General features: G+C 43.6%; 1 protein-coding gene across 2 annotated transcripts in view; it reads left to right on the top strand.

Moving 5' to 3' along the window:
- Positions 1-22,836, top strand: part of LOC142498733 (cytochrome P450 2G1-like) — a 74,154-nt gene that overhangs the window by 32,353 nt on the left and 18,965 nt on the right. Inside the window, exon 3 of one of the 2 annotated variants that reach the window (XM_075607069.1) lies at positions 5,214-5,363. The exons of the other annotated variant lie outside the window; for it this stretch is intronic. Within the exon in view, the coding sequence (XP_075463184.1) occupies positions 5,214-5,363 (150 nt within the window). The remainder of the gene's footprint in view (positions 1-5,213; positions 5,364-22,836) is intronic. 2 annotated transcript variants of the gene reach the window in all.

The following is a 22,836-nucleotide window of genomic DNA, read 5'->3' as shown; positions in this document are numbered from 1 at the left end:
GAGGTGCAGGGGTGATTGGAGGTGCAGGGGGGAGGTGATTGGAGGTGCAGGGGGGGTCATTGGAGGTGTAGGGGGGGTCATTGAAGGTGCAGGGTGGGGGTCATTGGAGGTGCAGGGGAGGGTGGTTGGAGGTGCACGGGGATGATTGGAGGTGCAGGGGGGATGATTGGAGGTGCAAGGGGGGAGAATGATGTGAGGTGCAGGGGGGGAGAGGGATGTGAGGTGCAGGGGGGGAGAGTGGTGTGAGGTGCAGGGGGGGAGAGTGATGTGAGGTGCAGGGGGGGAGAGTGATGTGAGGTGCAGGGGGGGAGAGTGATATGAGGTGCAGGGGGGGAGAGTGATGTGAGGTACAGGGGGGGAGAACGATGTGAGGTGCAGGGGGGAGAGTGATGTGAGGTGCAGGGGGGTGGGATGTGTGTGGTATGCATGGGGGTATTGTGTGTTTGATGTGGAGAGGGAGTATTATGTGTGTGGGTGAGGGGGAGAGATGGGGGTATGAGAGATAGATGGGGAGTATCGCAAAGGTTGATAGTGAGGGGTTCTGGGGGAGATATGAGGATGATGATGAGAGGTGCTGGAGGAGAGATGATGATGATGATTTTATCCGTGCGGCCTAAATTTTTTTTCCTTGGAGCAGTTCGGCCCTTCTCGCTTTACGAGTTGTGCAGGCCTGATCTAGATCAAACACTGAGGGTCACGCTCTACGCGTTTCGCCGTTCTTAGACGGCTTCGTCAGGAGTCTAAGACAGATCTGCAACCCCGCCTTTCACCATTATCACCCAGCACTTTAACGAAGACTGGTAAAACCCATCCTCATGGCTTCATTTTTGCATAGCCAGTATAACCGACCCCACACTGATGAGACCCATTAAGTTTGAAATGGCTGTCTGTGGGTGGGTTTACTGGCTATGCATCTTAACCCTGGCAGTGCTCAAATCTGTGACCAGGCAGCAAGCTTAAGCCCATAGGGAACCATGTTAAAAATGATTTTGAAGCAAAAGGTGGCACTATGTGCTCATTTACATGTCATTTACCAGAATCCCTTGCTGCAGTGGAAGTGCTGTGCGCTGGGTCATTATTATTATTTCTATTTGCTATATGCTTTGCTGTGGAGGGATTTTGTCACTTTTTGTTACCCACCATTACTTAACTAAGTGTGTGTGTGTGTATATATATATATATATATATCCTATATTTTTGAAACCATTGTATGTCCCTGTATTCCCAGTGTCTAGGGGCAATATGATTGGTCCGTTTGTCCGTGGGCTGCTGCGCTCTCATTGGCTCACCCCCCCCCCGTTTCCCACCCCCCCACGGCTCTTATTGGCCAATGTACCTCGCCCCCCCCGTGTGTCACACCCTCCACGACTACACCGCGTGCCCCTCTGAGCGCAGTACAGCCGCAGATTCCCTTCCTCACCAAGCATCCCTGCAACCCCCCCCAGCCGCACCTCACACCCGGCCCACCATCTGCCGCTGAAACCCACGAGCCACACCCGGGCCGCAACCTCCATCCGCACCCCCGCCGGATCAGTCCCTCACACCCGAATTACCACCCCCCCTCGAAGCGCACCATCAGCCCCTTTCACCGCCGCCTCACATACACCACCACCGGCCCCTCACACCACCACTCCAAGCAGTCGCATCTCCGCCCGCGCACACTCCAGGCCATCGCCTCTCTCCCTGCCGCACACTCCAGGCCGTCGCCTTTCGCCCGCTGCCCCTAGCACGCATGCCTGCTCCTGCCTTTCACCCCCCCGCTCCTGCCTTTCACCCCCCCGCTCCTGCCTTTCACCCCCCCGCTCCTGCCTTTCACCCCCCCGCTCCTGCCTTTCACCCCCCCGCTCCTGCCTTTACCCCCCCTCTTGCGTTTCATCCACTCTTGCCTTTCACCCCCCCACTCTTGCCTTTCACCCTCCACTCTTGGCTTTCACCCCCCCTCCCCACTCTTGCCTTTCAACCCCTCCCCACTCTTTCCTTTCCCCCCCCCGCACTCTTGCCTTTCACCCCCTGCTCCTGCCTTCCAGTCACTCAGTCACCCACCCACGCACCCACTCAGTCACCCACCCGTGCACCCACTCAGTCACCCAACTGCGCACCCACTCAGTCACCCACCCGCGCACCCACTCAGTCACCCACCACTCAGTCACCCACCCACTCAGTCACCCACCCACTCACCCACTCAGTCACCCACCCACCCGCGCACCCACTCAAGCACCCACTTATGCTCCCACCCACGCACCCACTCAGTCACCCACCCGAGCACCCACTCAGTCACCCACCCGTGCACCCACTCAGTCACCTGTCTTTTGTAGATAATATAAAAAGAAACCGGTTGCATTGTAATCTTTTTTTCGGTATGCCAATAAGAAAACAGTTACGTTCAAGTTGTGTGCTAAATTTTTTTTTACCTGGTAGGTGTGCTATGGGTTGGGGGGGAAGTGGGGTGCCCTGCTCCTTTAATTTGTCCTGGGCCCCATGCTTTCTGTTGATGACCCTGCTCCCACCCGCCACCACAGCGGACACCCCACCCCACAGTATGTCTGCTGCCGCCACCCCCCTGTCACACCCCCTGAAGCGCTATGTACATTAATGGCGCTATATAAATAAAGACATACAATACACACTGCACCCAAAGTCAGCCGCCGCAGAGATACTCGCAGGGTGCCGCCGCACCCTGTCACTAACCCACCTGCAGTGAGCCACACAACCCTCCCGCCTGCGACGGGGGGGGGGGGGGAGAATCAACCCTCCCGCCCCCCCAGTGACCCACTGCTGCTGAACTCTGAAGGAAGGGGGGGGGGGGAAATCACTAACCAAAAGTGAGCCACCGCCGCAAACCTCTGAAGGGGGGGAGGGATTACAACCCGCCCACCCAGGGAGACGCTGCCTAGCTGTGAAGGGGGGGGGGAATCCCAACCATCCCGGCCACCCCCCCCAGTGACCTGCCACAGCCAAGCTATGAAAGGGGGGGAAGAATTGGAGATGTGAAGGGGGGGAAAATTAAAGCTGTGAAGGGGTGGAGGAATGGAGATGTGAAAGGAGGGGGGTGAGCGTAGAGTGAGGGGAGCGGGAAAATTTTATCCCGGGCAACGCCGGGTATATCAGCTAGTATATGTATATGTACATATACACATATACACATTACCATAAAGCGGTAAAGAGGCGACAGCACTCAGACAGTTTGAAGCAATATTATGTATTAAACATACAGCACATATCTCCAACTTTCGATCCCACAGGGGGGGGAAGGTGAGAGAGACACTGGGGGGAAGGTGAGTGAGAGACACTGTGAGGAAGGTGAGAGAGACACTGGGGGAAGGTGAGAGAGGGACACTGGGGGAAGGTGAGAGAGGGACACTGGGGGAAGGTGAGAGAGAGTCACTGGGTGAAGGTGAGAGAGAGACACTGGGGGAAGGTGAGAGAGTGACACAGGGGGAAGGTGAGAGAGAGACACTGGGGGAAGGTGTTAGAGACACTGAGGGGAAGGTGAGAGAGACACTGGGAGGAAGGTGAGAGAGACACTGGGGGGAAGGTCAGAGAGACACTAGGGGGGAAGGTGAGAGAGAGAGACACTGGGGGAAGGTGAGACAGAGAGACACTGTTGAGAAGGTGAGAGAGAGACACTGGGGGAAGGTGAGAGAGACACTGGGGGAAGGTGAGAGAGACACTGGGGGAAGGTGAGAGAGAGACACTGGGGAAAGGTGAGAGAGAGACACTGGGGGAAGGTGAGAGAGAGACACTGGGGGAGTGTGAGAGAGATACACTGAGGGAAGGTGAGAGAGAGACACTGGGGGAAGGTGAGAGAGACTCTGGGGGAAGGTGAGAGAGAGACACTGGGGGAAGGTGAGAGAGAGAGACTCTGGGGGAAGGTGAGAGAGAGACACTGGCTGGAGGGAGAGACACAAAGGCTAAACAGGGATGCAGGTCAGGCAGAGATGGCAGAATTGATGGGCTTGGGAGGATGAGTTTTGGGGGGCTGAGGGTTATTCTTTGGGTCAGGGGGGTCACTTGGGATTATTGATCAGCAGGGGAGATTCATCAGTACCCCCCTTGAGTTTGGTTATGGGGGTCCCTGATCCCTGGGCAACATTTGTAACAGGAATAAATAAATAATACATAAAACTGGTAGGTAGGAGTGGATGACACTGGAGAAAGCAAATGAGAGAAGGAAAAAAGGGAGGGGAAGGGAAAAAGGGGGAGGGAGAGGAAAGGGATTTAGCTAAGAGGTGGATGAAAGCCCGCTCAAACGGATTGCCTTTGTGCACCAGAAAAAAAACATATTACCAGATACCAGCAAACAATAAAATAAACAGTGATCCAATACTAGTATACTGCCTGCGCGCACGCCTGCAGCCCAAGCGATTTTTGAACTAGGCTGCAGGAGATTGTAAATGCGTGGTGGGGGCGTGGCGAATGCGCCACAATGCTGGTTCGCCCTCATTGGCTGAACCAGCTCACGTGCGCTGACGTCATGTGATTTTGATTTGATTATATAAGGCGGGGGGGGGGTGAGAAATTTAATGGATGAAAAGGGGGGCTCGGAATAAAAAGTTTGCTCACTCCTGACCTACAGGAGTGCCAGTGACCTTCTATCAAATATATATATATATATATATTTTTTTTTAAGTGCAACTTGATTTGCCTCACTGAGTATACAGCTCTCCAACTTCAAAGTGTAACACACTGTCCTTTATTTCTGAAAGATGCCACTCTCCCACCCCTTACTGATTCTTAGAGACACAGTCAAACATTCATGGCTGGCTACGAAAAACCACTTGGCCCACTCAGTTTCCAACTTTTCCTATCTGCTTTGAAACTTCAGAGAAATGTGAAGCTTTGGTTCCTGTCATATTAAGGATTCTCTTGTTTCTATCTCAAGCAGCTTTTAATTCCCTACTGTGTTGGCCTCTGCCACCTCTGTTGGGAGGTAATTTTTTGAACCCACTACCCTTTTATGGAAGTAGTACTCCCACATCAGAGAATTACACCTTGTTCTAGCAGTTCCTCTTTCTCTGAATCTATAGTTACTTTCTGCACCATGTTGAAACCCTTGATATATTTGAGAGTTTCTATCATAGTCTCCTCCCCCCCCCCCTGCAAAAAAATTTCCAAGCCGAACATGTTGTGGTCCTTAGTCTCTATCATACAAAGATCGGAAACACTGAATCAGCCTATTGTTCTCCTTATCAAATGTGTATTTTCTCACCCAGGAGTTGTTTTCAGCAATGGAGAATGCTGGAGGCACATGCGTCGCTTCTCCATAATGACTCTGAAAAATTTTGGGATGGGGAAGAGGAGTATTGAGGAAAGGATCAAGGAGGAGGCTCAGTGTCTGGTGGAAGAGTTTAAGAAAACAAATGGTACGTATCATTCTAATCTCCACAATATCTTGATCAGCAACTGCATTTGTAATGGCACTTTGGCCAATGTATGTAATGTGACTTGGTTATAGTGGTACAAGCTTTCTGAGGGGTATGTTTCCCTGCGTTGGAGAAGATTCTAGTCCCGATTCATTTGGGACATACTTGAAAACGAGAGGTAACTCTCAATGTATTACTTCCTGGTAAAATATTTTATAAATAAATAAATAAATAATTCATTTGAGCAGAATTAATCTTCAGCACTGAAGCGACTTCACAGCTCACACAATAAGGGATTTTTAAAAATATAAAGTGTAAGGTCTGCAGGGCAGGGATTATCTTTCAACATCAACTAGGCAGAGCAACAGATGGTTTAGAAGTACCATTTGTTTTACTGTGCTTCACATGTGCTAATTTAGGTTGCTGGGCTGAACTGAATTCACTCAGGTGACTTCTTAGACCTATATAACTACAGACATAGCAGCTATTGCTGTATGTAGCAACATTCATTTAAAGAAGCCCATGTATAAAGTAGCACTTTTTAAGTATCATGGAGTGTGGAGTTGAACAGGGAGTTGAACAGGAGTGAACAAGTGGATAACAGAACACCTACTGGCCTTCAATCCTGTATTTGGAATTACAGTACGCTGGAAAGGAGGATATTATCTATCCCAGACTGCACATTTAAGCTCTAAACTATTGCTGCCATGCCGCCAATACTCTTTCTATTTGCTTTGACCTCACTTCTTTTCAAAATACGTGCTTCTTTCTACCAGTCTCAATATGTTTCTAACTCTATTTCTGTATCTCCATCTCTCCTTTCTTCGTAACTTCTCAGATCACATGAACTCCTTCCTTACCTTCACCCTCTGACATTACACAGCTTTATATCCCCTGCACTGAAACACACCCCCTACAAATCCTCCTCGCACTGTAACGCATAGCTCACCACCAACGAAGCGCAACCGCGGTGCTGAGGTAGGGAATTGGTTAATGCCGACTCAACTTACGCGGGCGCACCTAGGATGTAGAGTAGTCATTCAAGCCATGTCAGGATTACAGATTGTAGAATGGTTAAAGTACTTGCCAGGTTCAGGAGCGGAGAGTTGCAGATCATGAGAGTGCGTAGCCAAGTTCAGGATTGGAGAGTAGCGGATTGTAGGGGTACGTAGCCAGGTTCAGGATACGAGAAAGTCGGATCGTTGGAATAATTAGCCAAGGTCAGGACTGGAGACAGGAGAATGGTCGTACAAGCCGGATCAGGAGTGGAAAGAAGCAGAGTCCAAGGTACTAGGAGGGTTCAGGCAACAAGAGGTTAACAGGCAGGCAAGGCAAGGTCTCAGGAACAAGAATGCAGCAAGGCACGGCATCACACTGACTATGTTCAGCAAGGATAGAGAGCAGACTGAAGGTATATATAGGAGGAGCCTCCAATAGTCAGCAGGGGCGGAACCAGGAAGTAAGCACGGATAGGCTACTGGTGCACACAGGTGTGACCTATGATGCAGCCTAATCGGGGATGGGAGCGTAAGTGCTTGTGCGCCATCCTGCTCGCATCACGGTGGTCCGGGGGCGGAGCCTGGAGCATGCGTCAGTCCCACGCCGATTCTGAGTGACCTTAGGGCAAGAGGGGGTGGGATCAATCGCGCGTCGGCCCGCGCGTGTCGCCGAGATCACGGAGCGCACGTCACTCCCACGCCGGTCCTGTCCATCACCAGAGTGAAGGCGGGGCTTGTACCGTGCATCAGCAGGGAGGCACCCGTCATGCGTCAGAGCGGAAGGCAGGGTCCGAATCCGCGGACGGGGTATCAGGCCACGCAAGGTCCATGCACACGCATACTGGGACCACGGGACCGCACATCCTTGTTAGGGTGAGGAGATGGTCTGTGACCGCCAGTATGGTGAATCCTCAGACGCACATACTATTTCTATCCATGCTTCTCCTCCTTGCTTCTGTGGATATCTCTCCCAAGGGGGGTGGAATGGCCCAAAGGGTCATAAAGTGTGCACCTTGCACTATACCAATTGTGAAAGGAGGGAAAACTAAATAGTATAACCTGGGTAGTATAGGAACAAAAACTGCAATAAAGTGCGGAGGTGGTGCTGGCAGGGAAGGGGCAAGCTAAGCGCTACCACCTAGTTCGCTGGCTATATCGGAGAGGTCTGCTGCCTAATCTCCTTTCAGAGTGTTTTGGAGACTTCATTAGGAAGCACAACACTCTGACTACTCCTCATCTTCTGTATAGTTCTATGTACAAGACACATACTTTGTGATCTTGCGACAGCTGCTCAGGCTTATCATAACAGACCCACAGGCTCACTAAATCTTGAACCTGACGGCCTGGCACAAATGTGTATGTATATCTGATCTACAACTCTACCAGGCTCAACTATATTTATTTTGAGCGTATACATCATTTCAGGTTACACCCTTTATTACCATTTAGGAGTAGATTTCAAACGACATCAAATTGTAACAGAATCACTACCACCTCTAGTATAATTATATAGTTGTGGGATACTCAGATTTATAATAGTGGTTCCTATTTACACTGTTAGTTTGAACTAGGCACACAGCTAACCTCTCCGTTTTTAATTCACTTTTTTAATTACTTTGGTTCACATTATTGCTGCAATAAATATATTTTAATCGTTTATTAATAAATAGTAAGTTTTAATACAGGTATAGGTGTCCTCTTGTGCGGCATATAGGGAGCTTTTCTTTATCTTTCTGTTCAACGATATCTCTCCCAATCCTGGTCCCTGCCTTATTTCTGTATGCTCTCATCCTCGCCTTCCACTTACAACTCCTCCTCCTTCTGGTGTCAAACCCTCTAACCTCATACCCATACCCTGTCACCCTCCCTCCTCTCTCCCTTTCTCCTATGCACTTTTGAATGCACTCTCCATTTCTAACAAGTTCCTCTCTGTGCATAACTTATTTTTCTCTCATTCTCTGCTCCTCTTTGCTTTAACGGAGACTTGGCTCACTCAGTCTGATCTGCTTTGGAAGCTGCCCTCTCTTATGGTGGCCTTTCTTTCTCACACATTCCGCGCTCTGATGGCAGGTGTAGAGGTGTGGGGGTCCTGCTCTCTTCTATCTGCCACTACCGTGCCCTTCTTATCCCTCCCTCTCTTGCTTTTCCCTCCTTTGAGGCTCACACCGTCCCGCGTTTCTCTCCTCTCCCTGCCCACCTACCTCTACCCATCCCCCTTCTGTCTTTTTCTCTCTCACTTTGAATTATGGCTCTCTTTCTTTCTCTCCTCATACTCCCCTGTTCTCCTCCTTGGGGACTTCAACTGCCACATTGATGACCCTCTCACCCTTGGGCTTCTCGCTTTCTCTCTCTAACCTCTTCTTTTGCCCAAAAAGATGTTCACTACCCAGATCTGGTTTTCACTAAGCTTGTCTGTCTCTGATTTTTCCATTTCCCCCCTTCCTCTCTCTGATCATCACCTCATCTCATTTTCTCTCTCTCACTTCTCCCCTTCTCCACCTCCATCTACTCCTCGTTTCTGCAGAGACCTGCGCTCTATTAACCTATAAGCTTTTGATTCCACTTTACGCTCCTCCTTCTCCTCTCAGTTCTACTCCAGACCCTGACAACGTGGTCAGGAACTACAACTCTGCCTTATCCTCCTCTCTTGATCTACATGCCCAGCTTTCTCTCTGCTGCTCTCGCCTTTGTAACCATATACCCTGGCTAAATTACCACATGCGCATGCTGCCTTCCTAACTCATTAATCTGAATGCCTCTGGAGGAAATCTCACACTCTCACAAACTTCCTTCACTACAATATTATGCTATCCAGTTTCAACTCTGCCCTCTCTCAAGCTAAACAAACTACTTTTCTTCACTAATCAATACGCACAAGTGTAATCCAATTACTTCTCTGTCTTTGACTTCCTACTCAAACACCCTCTGCTGCCTCTTCTTCTTCCTCCATCTCACCTCAGGACTTTGCCGACTATTTCAAGGAAAAGGTGGAATCCATACGTCAGGACATCCCTTCTGTACTCCCCTCCCATCCAACACCTCTTCCTAACTCTCCTCCTGCCTTCCTTGACTCTTTTTCTGCTGTCACAAAGAGATCAAAAATAGTAGTACAACAAACAGAGAGCAGGGTCAAATGAATAAAAAAACTATTTATTGAAAAAACATTAAAAAAAACCAGAGGTTGTAACACTCCGACACGTTTCGTGTGCCTGTGCACTTTATCAAGGACTATGTGTGCTGTAATACTATTTTTTATATCTCTGCACTCTACATTGGCTGCACGCTGGAGGAGACATAGTTACATAGTAGATGCAGTTGTAAAAAGATTTACGTTCATCAAGTTCAACCTATGCTATATTTAGACAACAGATACTTTATCCTATGTCTATTCTTATTGATTCAGAGGAAGGCAAACAAAAAAACCCAGAGTCATATCATCCAATGATATCTCATAAGGGGAAAAATAAATTCCTTTCTGACTCCAAGGATTGGCAATCGGATTAATCCCTGGATCAACTTCCTTCCCATGTATACTTATTTGGTATATCCCTGTATACCTTTCCTATCTAAAAAGATGTCCAACTTTTTTTGAACAAATCTCTTGTATCTGCCATCACATTCTCCATTGGTAATGAATTCCACATTTTAGCTGCCCATACTGTAAAAACCCTTTCCTTTGTTGCTGTTGAAATCTCCTTTCCTCCAATCTTAAGGGATGGCCCGAGTCCTTTGTACTGCCTGTGGGATGAATAGTTCTTTTGAAAGCTCCTTGTATTGTCCCAGAATATATTTGTATATAGTTATCATATCCCCTCTTAGATGCCTCTTTTCTAATGTAAATAAATCTAATTTAGCTAGCCTCTCCTCATAAGTTAGACTGTCCATCCCTTTATCAATTTGGTGGTTTTTCTCTGCACTATCTCTAGTTCTATAATGTCTTTTCTTAGGATTGGTGCCCAAAATTGTACTCCATATTCAAGGTGTGGTCTTTCTAATGCTTTGTAAAGTGGCATCATTATGTTTACTGCCCTTCCATCCATTGCCCGTTTGATGCAAGATAAGATCTTGTTTGCCTTTGCAGCTACTGCATGACTTTGGGCACTATTGCTAAGCCTGCTGTCTACATGCACTCCTAAATCCTTCTCCATCCAGGATTCCCACAATTTATACCCATTTAATTTGTAATTTGCCTTTTTATTCATACATCCCAAATGCATAACCTTACATTTATATTTATTAAACCTCATCTGCCATTTACCTGCCCACGTTTCCAGTCTCTCCAAGTCCTTCTGAAGAGAAATTACATCCTGCTCTTATTCTATTACCTTACACAATTTAGTATCATCAGTAAAGATGGAGACTTTGCTCTCGATCCCAACCTCAAGGTCATTAATAAACAAGTTAAAAGGCAGGGGTCCCTGTACCGATCCCTGAGGTACTCCACTCACGACTTTAGCCCACCCTGAAAAAGTTCAATTTTTGACAACCCTCTGTTGTCTGTCCTTTAACCAGTTTTCAATCCAGGTGCATATATTATTACTGAGTCCAATTTTCTTTATTTTGTACACCAACATCACTCGGGAGGATATAGTAAGGATACATTATTTTGTCTAGAGGACTATCCCAATGAGGAGGGGAAGGGTATAGGTACTCACCACCCTTTTTCTTTTTTTACTTGGCTTTTTTTTTATAGCCTTTAGCCATTAATTTATCAACCAGGACCTGAAAATCAGAATCCAGTGATATTGCGAAAATACAGAAAGTTTTGTGGAAAACACCATTTGTGGAAAGTGATGAATTTTTAGAATTGAATAAAAGGGTTATGCTCTTTGAGAAAGAAATCATTGAACGCAAGGATAAAAAATTAGCTTTTTAGTCAAGTCAAAAAAGAAAAAATATGATCTATTGATAAATAAACATCATAAGACGGGAGAGAATAACATCTTTAAATCCCCAATATTCATTGCACAATTTAATAATGCAATAATAAAAAAAGAGTTTATGCGCATTTGGAACTTCCCTCCTCAAACAATTTAATAATGCACCTTGGAAAATTAAATTTATTCTAAATAAATATTGGCCCATTATGTTAAATGATTCAATTATTGGTCCAGAATTGCCTTTAATTATACCAATAGTATCCAAAAAGCATGTAGATTTAAAACATTGATAGCATCAAGGAGGTTAAAAAATATTAATAATAACACTAGGATGGGAAAACTTTCAAGTGGCAATTTCTCCTGTGGGAGAACCAGATGTTTAACATGCAAAAATAAAACTAACCAAGTTATTTCTCATATAAATGGATCATACATCCAGTACAGGGTAGGCTTAATTGTGTATCTAAATTGGCTGTGTATAGCATTAATTGACCTTGTGGACATCAATACATAGGATGGACAGCACATACTCTGAGTATGCGTCGAAATATTATTCATGGTCTACAGTCACCTAGCTTGTCCTGACACAATATGTACACACATAATAAGGATCCTACATCTTTAGTTTTGTTGGGTGTTGAAGTCATTGGATCTTCTTTGCTTAGTGGAGACAGACATAATAAGTTAAACATAAGAGAGACATATTGGATCTACTGTATGTGCTGGACACATTATGTCCGAAAGGTCTAAATGAATGCATAGACATCAGTAATGTGGTGTGACTGCTTCTCCCTGTTCTGCTCATAGATCTGTTATGGAGGTCTGGGTTGAACATGCTTGTCATGTTCCCTTTGTTCATATCTGTGAGGGGCCCTTGGTGAAAGCATTCACAATACAATGGTCACATAATTTCCTTAAAATTGTTTAGGTAAAATCACAATATAGCACTCTATATCGGTTAACTATAGACTCAATTTCCAAATATTAGGTAATTCACATTAAGCAATAATACAATATAATTTTTTTCACAATATATTAGTTTATTATATATATGTTTTTTAATTATAATTAAATACAACACATAACACATAAATGTGACTACTGCATATGATGAACAGGATTGCAGTGGAGACAATGTTGTTTAGCTTGGAGTTCTGATGGCTCAATGGCAAAGTAACCCTGATTTATTCTATTCCTTTCCCCTGTCCTTTCCCATTTCTTTTTCATATTAAAATCTAACAATCTTTTAATAAGAGTATATAGAATTGTCATCCAACTGTTTTTAGGCAAAATAAACCTTTGGTAATATTTCCGTGGTTAACACATATACTGTATGTATTGTCATTTATTGACATCAGCCTTTCTTGTCAAAATATATATCGTTGAATATAATCAGTACAGGATTTTGACATGTGCTTTATTGTTAAATCAATAGTATGAAGTCTATATGGTCTGGAATCACGATACATATATATGAGATCTACAAGATAGTACAAGTATATGGTATCTATTAATTGTATTGATGACTGTATACTTATTACTGCCATTTATTAATAGGGTGTCTGTGGCAGGATGGCCTGTAGCCGAGGTCAGGCAATTGTCCACACGTGTAGTTTCAGGTAAAAGCAAATCTTGAGTGGCTTTATTTCTCCACAGCATAACTGGGGGAGGGGGTGAGGGGGACAAGAGGGGGGGACGGGAGGAGAGGGGAAGGGGAGGGGGAGGGAGGGAAAAGGGAAGAGGAAGGAGAAGGATGGGGGTGGGTGATATCGGGGATAAACCACACAGAGGATCGAAAGAGCCATCCAGAGCTAAAAGGATCACACCAAAGTACTATTATCCAAGCATTCATTTAGTCCACCAGGGGTTAGGGTACCCAACTGGTGGATCCAAAATGTCTCCGACACAAAGATTTTAAATGATCCCCTCTTAGAGCAGAAGGAGGAATGTGCTCAATACCCATAATTATAGTTGGAAAAATACCCAGGCGCTATCTCTATCGGTGATAAACTATGAATGACTATGGAGAAGAAAAAAAGGGGGTATAATACAGCCTTTCAGTATTTCGTAATTGTCTGGTGATGTCCTCGTATGACTCGAAATCCCAACAGGATCTATCCAGGACCCTTAATGATAGTGGAACACAGAGAGAGATGGGGGAGCACAGTGTGAGGGAAGGTAGTTTAAAAGTGTTTTTCCTTCCGCTAAAGATCAAATGTGGTGTAGAACACCTCTATTTAGCCTTCAGTCTATGAAGTGAGTTTCTAGGGTGATGAGCGTACATAAAATAAATGTATAAATAAAAAGATAACTCACACGCCCTTGTGTGAGTTCTATCACATCAAGGTTTCTTTAACTGTTCGGTCTTCCTTTTGAGATACAGATCCTTCTTCTTATCTTCGCTCCTCGTTGGCTTTCAGATGTTCCCCATTAGATGCGTGGCTCGTTCACAATCGTTTTTTCTCATAAAAATGAAAATGCAGTTAGATATATACACATGAAAACTGGCGTCAATGCAGGGGGAGACTGTGAGATAGTATATTTTCCCACTTAAGTAATAATATCTCACTCACATGGCCTAATGTGAGTATTTTCCTGTAGCGGTGTCTTGTTGTCCCTCTAATCAGGGATTGGGGATGGGGACAGGAGATACGTCTAAGGGTCACCTGATAATTTAGGTGAGGGGAGGGATTCGGAAGGGTAAAATTAGCCAAATACTCACACGGGCCAGTGTGAGTACACACTTGTAAAAGTTTCTTTTAGGCTCCTGGATCCTGTGGTGGAGACCTTCTGTGTGCTGGTGTGGGGGATATATATGGAGACTATGGGACAATGAAGTTGATATAAAGTATACTTTAATGGAAAAAAACACCAATAACAATAAAATAAAATGAAAGACTAAACACAAAGAAGCAACTGATTGCTTCTAAAAGAACAGCAAGGGGAGTCAATAGGTGGTATATGGTGAAAAGTCCCTGGTCCCCGCATCCGGATAGGGGGATACTACGTCACCTCTGTGATGGCTGCAAACTGTCCTGGATAAAGAGGAACGCGTTTCACCCTATACAGGGCTTCCTCAGGCTCAAAGTGTGTTCAATGGCTGAGTGCTGGCCATTATATGTATCCTCATATTTCTTTAGAATTTTCGCGCATGCTCATAGCGCTGATGAGCTCACTGCTAGCTTTGAATACCCCATAGTCTATAATGCATTCCATGTGGATGTTGTTCTACATGTTTTGATACATGAAAAAGTTCACTTAGTAATATGTGTGGACATAAATATGGTGGGAATATAGGTTTATATTGTTTGTTATTAATAAAATTATCCTGTATAGTGTCAATAGTTACTTGGTATTGTGACCTAACAGAGTATAATTCTGATGTCTCAGAGTACTATAAAATGGAATAGGGGAGAAATAATACTCGTTAATCTGTTGCCAGTTTATAATGTCTGATGGCATATATAATTAAGAAGTGTGCAATGGTGATGCTAAAAAAGATAAAATTTCACTTGATGCAAAAAGAAAATATATTAAGCAAGAGTTTTCAACATGTTTCCCATTCATAAAGTCCATGAGATTAAAATGAGCACTGTGGGTCTCAAATGGTGTTTCTATAAAAAAAGAACAGATACAACTTTAATGAGTACATTGAAAAAGAATCTATGAATTCATAACTCAATTGTTGTTTGATAGTCCCTAAATGGTAAATAAAAATACATGATACAAAATAAGTAAAATGAGTATTTCCATACATTAAAAATGAGTATTTCCATACATTAAAAAGAGGTGCGAAAGGCTAACTAAAGGCCCCCCCCCAGGTCTATGTCTATATTGAGACCACTGGGGCTTAGAGTCTTTCATTTGTAAATCCAATACGTTTCTCTTTGGCACAGCCTACGTAGCCTATCCCCACCTCTCCAATGGTTCTCTACCTTCTCTATACCTTTATAAGACAAAACTCCTGGGTTGCCTTCATGAAACAAGCTAAAATGTTTTGAGACGCTATGTGTCATGATCTGTTTCCTTATATTTCCCATGTGTTACAGCACACGGACCCTCAAAGGTCTTGAGGTACGGCCCACGTACTGGAGTCCACATGGGCATGACAACAAGTATACGATAAAATCTGTGCGACAATTGAGAGTCTGTTTAATTTTAAAAGTCTCTTTTGTGACATTGGAGGTGAACTCTGTTTTTCCCCCCTTTGCTACCTGTTTGCATGCCTTACAATTGAAGCACCCTAAGAAGCCTATTGGTGGAGGCAGCCAACTCTGAATTCTAGGAGCTTCCTCTTTTTTGAAATCACTGGGAGCCAGTTTAGATTTTATACATGATGCTTTCCTGAAAATCACTCTCAGAGCATTAGGGATGTGATCCTTAAGAACTGGATCTTTCTGTACCACATGCCAGTGGCGTCTAATGATTTGTTGTATCCTTGTGGCATCTGTGTTGTAGGTAGTAATAAAAGGGGTTTTAAAATCTGTATTTCTATCCTTCACTTTTGTAATTAACAGGTCACTGCGTGGTAATGAGATGGTTTTGTCCACGGCTGATTCTATTAATTCCGGTTTGTAGCCTCTGTCTAAGAACCTCTCTTTTAAAATGCGTGCTTGGTCTCTAAATACACTATCATCTGTACAGTTCCTTTTCACTCTCCGTAGTTGACCATACGGTATGTTGTGGAGCCACTTTGGATGGTGGCAGCTTGAAGTCATTAAAAAATTATTGGCATCCGTCGGTTTAAAAAATGTTTTGGTCTTAATTTCTGTGTTGTCAATATAAATTGTCAGATCCAAAAAATTGATGTTCACTTTGCTATTTTCAAATGTGAACTCTAAATTCACATTGTTATTATTAATGTGTTTATTAAAATTTGTCAATTCAGTCTCTTCCCCTTGTGCCAGGAGACCAGGTTGGCGCTGAAAGGATGAACAGACCAAATATTGGTTTCTTCCCAGTCTGCCAAGAAAATATTTGCGTAGCTAGGCGCAAACCTGGTCCCCTTTGCGGTTCCGCACATCTGAAGGTAAAAAACACTATTAAACCAAAAGGCATTATGTGTTAAAATAAACTCAATACTGTCGATAATTAAATTTCGTTGTTCGTCTAAAATCAATGTGTCCCTTGTTATCTTCCTTTCCACTGCCCGAAGGCCATCCCTATGTTGGATGCTAGTATATAATGATTTTACGTCGCAAGTCGCTAAAATATAGTCTTCTTGCCATTTTACACCCGCTAGCAAATTAATAACCTGAGTTGTGTCCTTAAGGTATGATCTCCCCTTTATTGCATATTTCTGTAAAAAATGGTCCAAGTACTCCGAAAGATTTTGAGTTAATGATCCTATCCCCGATATAATCGGCCTACCTGGTGGAGTCTCCATACATTTGTGGACCTTAGGTAAAAAGTTAAATACAGGAAGGATCGGATTATCCTGATGTATGTATCCCCACTCCTTATCACTGAGGATAACTAAGGTCTTCCCTCTTTCTAGAATTTTGTCTAGATCCTGTTTATGATGCTTGGTAGGACCATGGGTTAATTTCTGGTATGTTACCGTATCCACCAAAATCCTGTTAGCCTCCAGGAGGTAGTAATCCGTGTCCATCACTACCACGCCGCCGCCTTTGTCGGCCGGTTTAATAGTGATGGACCTGTCCTCTGATAATTCCATCAGTGCTTGTTTCTCATCCTTGCTCAGGTTGTCTCTAAAATACTTTTTGCTAGCTGTGAGTTTCTCTAGATCTTCTAATATAAGCTTATATTAGGTCTGTTCATCCTTTCAGCGCAAACCTGGTCTCCTGGCACAGGTATATAGATGACGTACTTTTAATTTGGAAAGGGGAAGAGACTGAATTGACAAATTTTATTAAACACATTAATAATAACAATGTGAATTTAGAGTTCACATTTGAAAATAGCAAAGTGAACATCAATTTTTTGGATCTGACAATTTATATTGACAACACAGAAATTAAGACCAAAACATTTTTTAAACCGACGGATGCCAATAATTTTTTAATGACTTCAAGCTGCCACCATCCAAAGTATCTCCACAACATACCGTATGGTCAACTACGGAGAGTGAAAAGGAACTGTACAGATGATAGTGTATTTAGAGACCAAGCACGCATTTTAAAAGAGAGGTTCTTAGACAGAGGCTACAAACCGGAATTAATAGAATCAGCCGTGGACAAAACCATCTCATTACCACGCAGTGACCTGTTAATTACAAAAGTGAAGGATAGAACTACAGATTTTAAAACCCCTTTTATTACTACCTACAACACAGATGCCACAAGGATACAACAAATCATTTGACGCCACTGGCATGTGGTACAGAAAGATCCAGTTCTTAAGGATCACATCCCTAATGCTCCGAGAGTGATTTTCAGGAAAGCATCATGTATAAAATCTAAACTGGCTCCCAGTGATTTCAAAAAAGAGGAAGCTCCTAGAATTCAGAGTTGGCTGCCTCCACCAATAGGCTTCTTTGGGTGCTTCAATTGTAAGGCATGCAAACAGGTAGCAAAGGGGGATAAAACAGAGTTCACCTCCAATGTCACAAAAGAGACTTTTAAAATTAAACAGACTCTCAATTGTCGCACAGATTTTATCGTATACTTGTTGTCATGCCCATGTGGACTCCAGTACGTGGGCCGTACCTCTAGACCTTTGAGGGTCCGTGTGCTGGAACATGGGAAATATAAGGAAACAGATCATGACACAAAGCGACTCAAAACATTTTAGCTTGTTTCACGAAGGCAACCCAGGAGTTTTGTCTTATAAAGGTATAGAGAAGGTAGAGAACCATTGGAGAGGTGGGGATAGGCTACGTAGGCTGTGCCAAAGAGAAACGTATTGGATTTACAAATGAAAGACTCTAAGCCCCAGTGGTCTCAATATAGACATAGACCTGGGGGGGGGCTTTAGTTAGCCTTTTTGCACCTCTTTTTTATGTATGGGAATACTCATTTTTAATGTATGGAAATACTCATTTTACTTATTTTGTATCATGTATTTTTATTTACCATTTAGGGACTATCAAACAACAATTGAGTTATGAATTCATAGATTCTATTTCAATGTACTCATTAAAGTTGTATCTGTTCTTTTTTATAGAAAAACCATTTGAGACCCACAGTGCTCATTTTAATCTCATGGACTTTATGAATGGGAAACATGTTGAAAACTCTTGCTTAATATATTTTCTTTTTGCATCAAGTGAAATTTTATCTTTTTTAGCATCACCATTGCACACTTCTTAATTATATATGCCATCAGACATTATAAACTGGCAACAGATTAACGAGTATTATTTCTCCCCTATTCCATTTTATAGTACTCTGAGACATCAGAATTATACTCTGTTAGGTCACAATACCAAGTAACTATTGACACAATACAGGATAATTTTATTAATAACAAACAATATAAACCTATATTCCCACCATATTTATGTCCACACATATTACTAAGTGAACTTTTTCATGTATCAAAACATGTAGGACAACATCCACATGGAATGCATTATAGACTATGGGGTATTCAAAGCTAGAAGTGAGCTCATCAGCGCTATGAGCATGCGCGAAAATTCTAAAGAAATATGAGCTGAGAACAGGGAGGGCACCCCTTGCAGACAGTATGAGTGAGGTACCAAGAACTCCCCACATGATGGGCGCGCATCCACTAAGATGACGACACTCCGTCATGCTTTCTAATACCAGGGGAACCGAAGGACTAGTCTGCCGCTATGACACCAGCGCAAATGCACATGCACAACTTACATGAGGAACTACGAGCCTAGGGCGCCACTTGAATACATCACGAGTGAGGCATCAGGAACTCCACCCAGAATGCGCGCGCACACATCACAATGGCGGCGCCCTGTTGCGCTAAGATGAGGTTTTCAAACACCAGGAGGACAGAGTGATTGGTCAGACGATACATATAATGGCCAGCACTCAGCCATTGAACACACTTTGAGCCTGAGGAAGCCCTGTATAGGGTGAAATGCGTTGCTCTTTATCCAGGACAGTTTGCAGCCATCACAGAGGAGACAGAGGTGACGTGGTATCCCCCTATCCGGACGCAGAGACCAGGGACTTTTCACCATATACCACCTATTGACTCCCCTTGCTGTTCTTTTAGAAGCAATCAGTTGCTTCTTTGTGTTTAGTCTTTCATTTTATTTTATTGTTATTGCGTTTTTTTGCATTAAAGTATACTTTATATCAACTTCATTGTCCCATAGTCTCCATATATATCCCCCACACCAGCACACAGAAGGTCTCCACTACAGGATCCAGGAGCCCAAAAGAAACTTTTGCAAGTGTGTACTCACACTGGCCCGTGTGAGTATTTGGCTAATTTTACCCTTCCGAATCCCTCCCCTCACCTAAATTATCAGGTGACCCTTAGACGTATCTCCTGTCCCCATCCCCAATCCCTGATTAGAGGGACAACAAGACACCGCTACAGGAAAACACTCACATTAGGCCGTGTGAGTGAGATATTATTACTTAAGTGGGAAAATATACTATCTCACAGTCCCCCCCTGCATTGCAGCCAGTTTTCATGTGTATATATCTAACTGCATTTTCATTTTTATGAGAAAAATAAATGTGAACGAGCCACTCATCTAACGGAGAACATCTGAAAGCCAGCGAGGAGCGAAGATAAGAAGAAGGATCTGTATCTCAAAAGGAAGACCGAACAGTTAAAGAAACCTTGATGTGATAGAACTCACACAAGGGCGTGTGAGTTATCTTTTTATTTATACATTTATTTTATGTACGCTCATCACCCTAGAAACTCACTTCATAGATTGAAGGCTAAATAGAGGTGCTCTACACCACATTTGACCTTCAGCATCAGGAAAAACACTTTTAAACTACCTAACCTCACACTGTGCTCCCCCATCTCTCTCTGTATTCCAATACCCATAATTGTCAAGGAACCAGGGTCCTTATTGTGTGTACATTTAAAATGTCGTGACAAATTTGGGTAATGTCACCATTGATTACATTCCTCCTATGCTCCAGGAAGCGGTACTAAGAGATCGAGTGGTGCGACCAACATACTGCTGGCCGCAACCACATTGCAAAAGGTATACAATATAGGTACTTAGGCAGTTGATAATGCCCTTAACACCATATTGGCCACCTTTCTGAAGGGAGACAAACTCCGATTTGGTTTCCAAATGTTTGCATGTGATGCAATGACCTCTACCACACCTATAGTTGCCTAAACGGCCCACTGGTGTGGCATTGGCCACTGCATCAACTGGTCTTAATTTACTCGGAGTTAGGAAATTCTTGACTTTTTTAGACTTCGTATAGACAATGGATGCTTTGTCAGGAAGCATAGTTCCTAAATGCGGATCACACTTCAAGATGCTCCAATGGGTATTAAAAATACCCTGAATGGATCTAAATGATTGATTAAAGGTGGTTATAAACCTAGGACTTCCCTCAGCAATTGTCGATCTGTTCCTAGGTGCATCGTAACCTATGTGTATATTTGTGAAGCATTTCGATTTCTTGAGTAGTGTAGATCTCTCAGAGGCTCGAACCTTGCCGAAAGAGTCCTCAACAAGACAAGGATCGTAACCTTTCAACAAAAATGTATTGCTCAGATCTTTCCATTGACAAAGAAAATCGCCCTCTTTGGAACAGTTTCTTTTTAGACAATAAAAATGTCCCAAAGGAATGTTTTTGAGCCATTGTGCATGATGGTTGCTGGATGCATGTACATTATTATTAACAGATACAGACTTGAAGTGAGTGGTGGTAACAATATTACCCTTAAGATCTGAGGTCAAAACCAGATCCAGAAAAAACACAGAGATGGAACTAATTTCAAATGTAAACTTCAGGCCCAGATCGTTCTTATCAAAAGAATTCAGGGCATGAGACAAAACTGTGAAATCACCTTCCCAAAGAATAATAATATCATCGATGAAACGGCCATAGTATACAAGGCCCGCACCCAGCTTCAAATTGCACCGAACCAATGTTTCTTCCCAAAATCCCATGAAGAGATTGGCATAGCTGGGGCAAAAAAGATGAAAACAAACGCAAAAACTATGAAAAAATAAAGGATTCAATAAAGTCCAGAAATGAGAATCTCTTTGATGGGTGCCACACCGGATGGCAAATGGGTCCATTCTAAACCACTTGAGTCGTTGAGAAAAAAAGGGGGTTCCAAGTGCGCACAATCTCATCAGAGTATATAGAGACGGGGAAAAAGAACACACAATAGTGTAATACTGTATAATATAGTTGATTTAGAGAAGGTAATGCAATCACATTTTATGTAGTCAAATGGGCATTTCGGTTACTGAGTTTAACCACACATGTTGTGAGTTCTCTGTAGACAGGATACCTCCGATATTGCAGCTTATCTCCAACGATAGGGTCCGCAGTATAGTACAGGGTCACTGTTGACAGAATACTCTCAATGAGACAGATATAAACCAAGAAATAGTGTAATACTGTACAGATGAGTATCAGTAAAGTAATAAGGCAGAGTATAAACTCACATTTTATGTGAAGTTATATAGGCTTGTGGTTGTTTAAAGTAACCAACTTCTGGAATGCACATAGAGATTTCAAAAAAGAAAAAAAGGGAAAGGACGCAGAAAAAAAGAAAATGAATTTAATATAGTATAATATAATAAAACCAGTAAAGCAATAGGATATCCTAGGGGAACTAAAAGAAGCAAATGAGTCCCAACTCCCAATAAACCCCAGCGATGGCCATACACCAGGGGAGATAGATAGGAGGAGGTGTTAAATGCTCCAAATAAAGTCCCAAAAATCCTTTGCAATCTGGGGGGTAAGCAAAAAGTAGTCCCAATGTGTTTCATCTTAGTAGACTTCTTCCAGGGGGTTTCTTAGCTGGGGGCAAACCTCGTACCCATGGCCGTTCCACAGATCTCTAAATAAAATAAATCCTCAAAAGAAAAATAATGTGAGTCAAAATAAAAGTGATACTATACAAAATACCTTTCTTATGTGAGGTGTAAAAAAATTGGGAGGAGCGCACAAACCGAATGGAGCAGGATACTTTATTGTGTCATGAGACCCATCCAACACGTTTCGAACGTCACAGCGTTCTTTATCAAGAACTTGTTGTCCTGCACAACTTGTAAAGTTCGAAGGGCCGAACTGCTCCAAGGAAAAAAACATTGGGCCGCACGGGTAAAATCATCATTATCATCATCACCATCATCATCATCTCTCCTCCAGCACCTCTCCTCATCATCCTGCACCTCCCATCACTCTCCCCCATCATTCTCCACCCTGCACCTCCCATCACTCTCCCCCCCTGCACCTTCCATCACTCTCCACCCTCTGCACCTCCCATCACTCTCCCCCCTGCACCTCCCAATAATCTCCCTCCCCTGCACCTCCCATCACTCTTCCCCCCTTGCACCTCACAAGGAAAACAGAGTCGGCCGCACGGGTAAAACAGCATTTATTATTCAAAATAACAGGAAAAAGAACGCTGTGACGTTCGAAACGTGTTGGATGGGTCTCTTGTCACATTAAAGTGCCCTTTTAATCATTTTTTTCGTTTTGGGTCCTT

This window comes from Ascaphus truei, chromosome 7, assembly GCF_040206685.1.
Source record: "Ascaphus truei isolate aAscTru1 chromosome 7, aAscTru1.hap1, whole genome shotgun sequence".
Lineage (NCBI taxonomy): Eukaryota > Metazoa > Chordata > Amphibia > Anura > Ascaphidae > Ascaphus > Ascaphus truei.
Note: the sequence above shows the minus strand (reverse complement) of the source record. Positions and strands in the feature narration are given on the sequence as shown.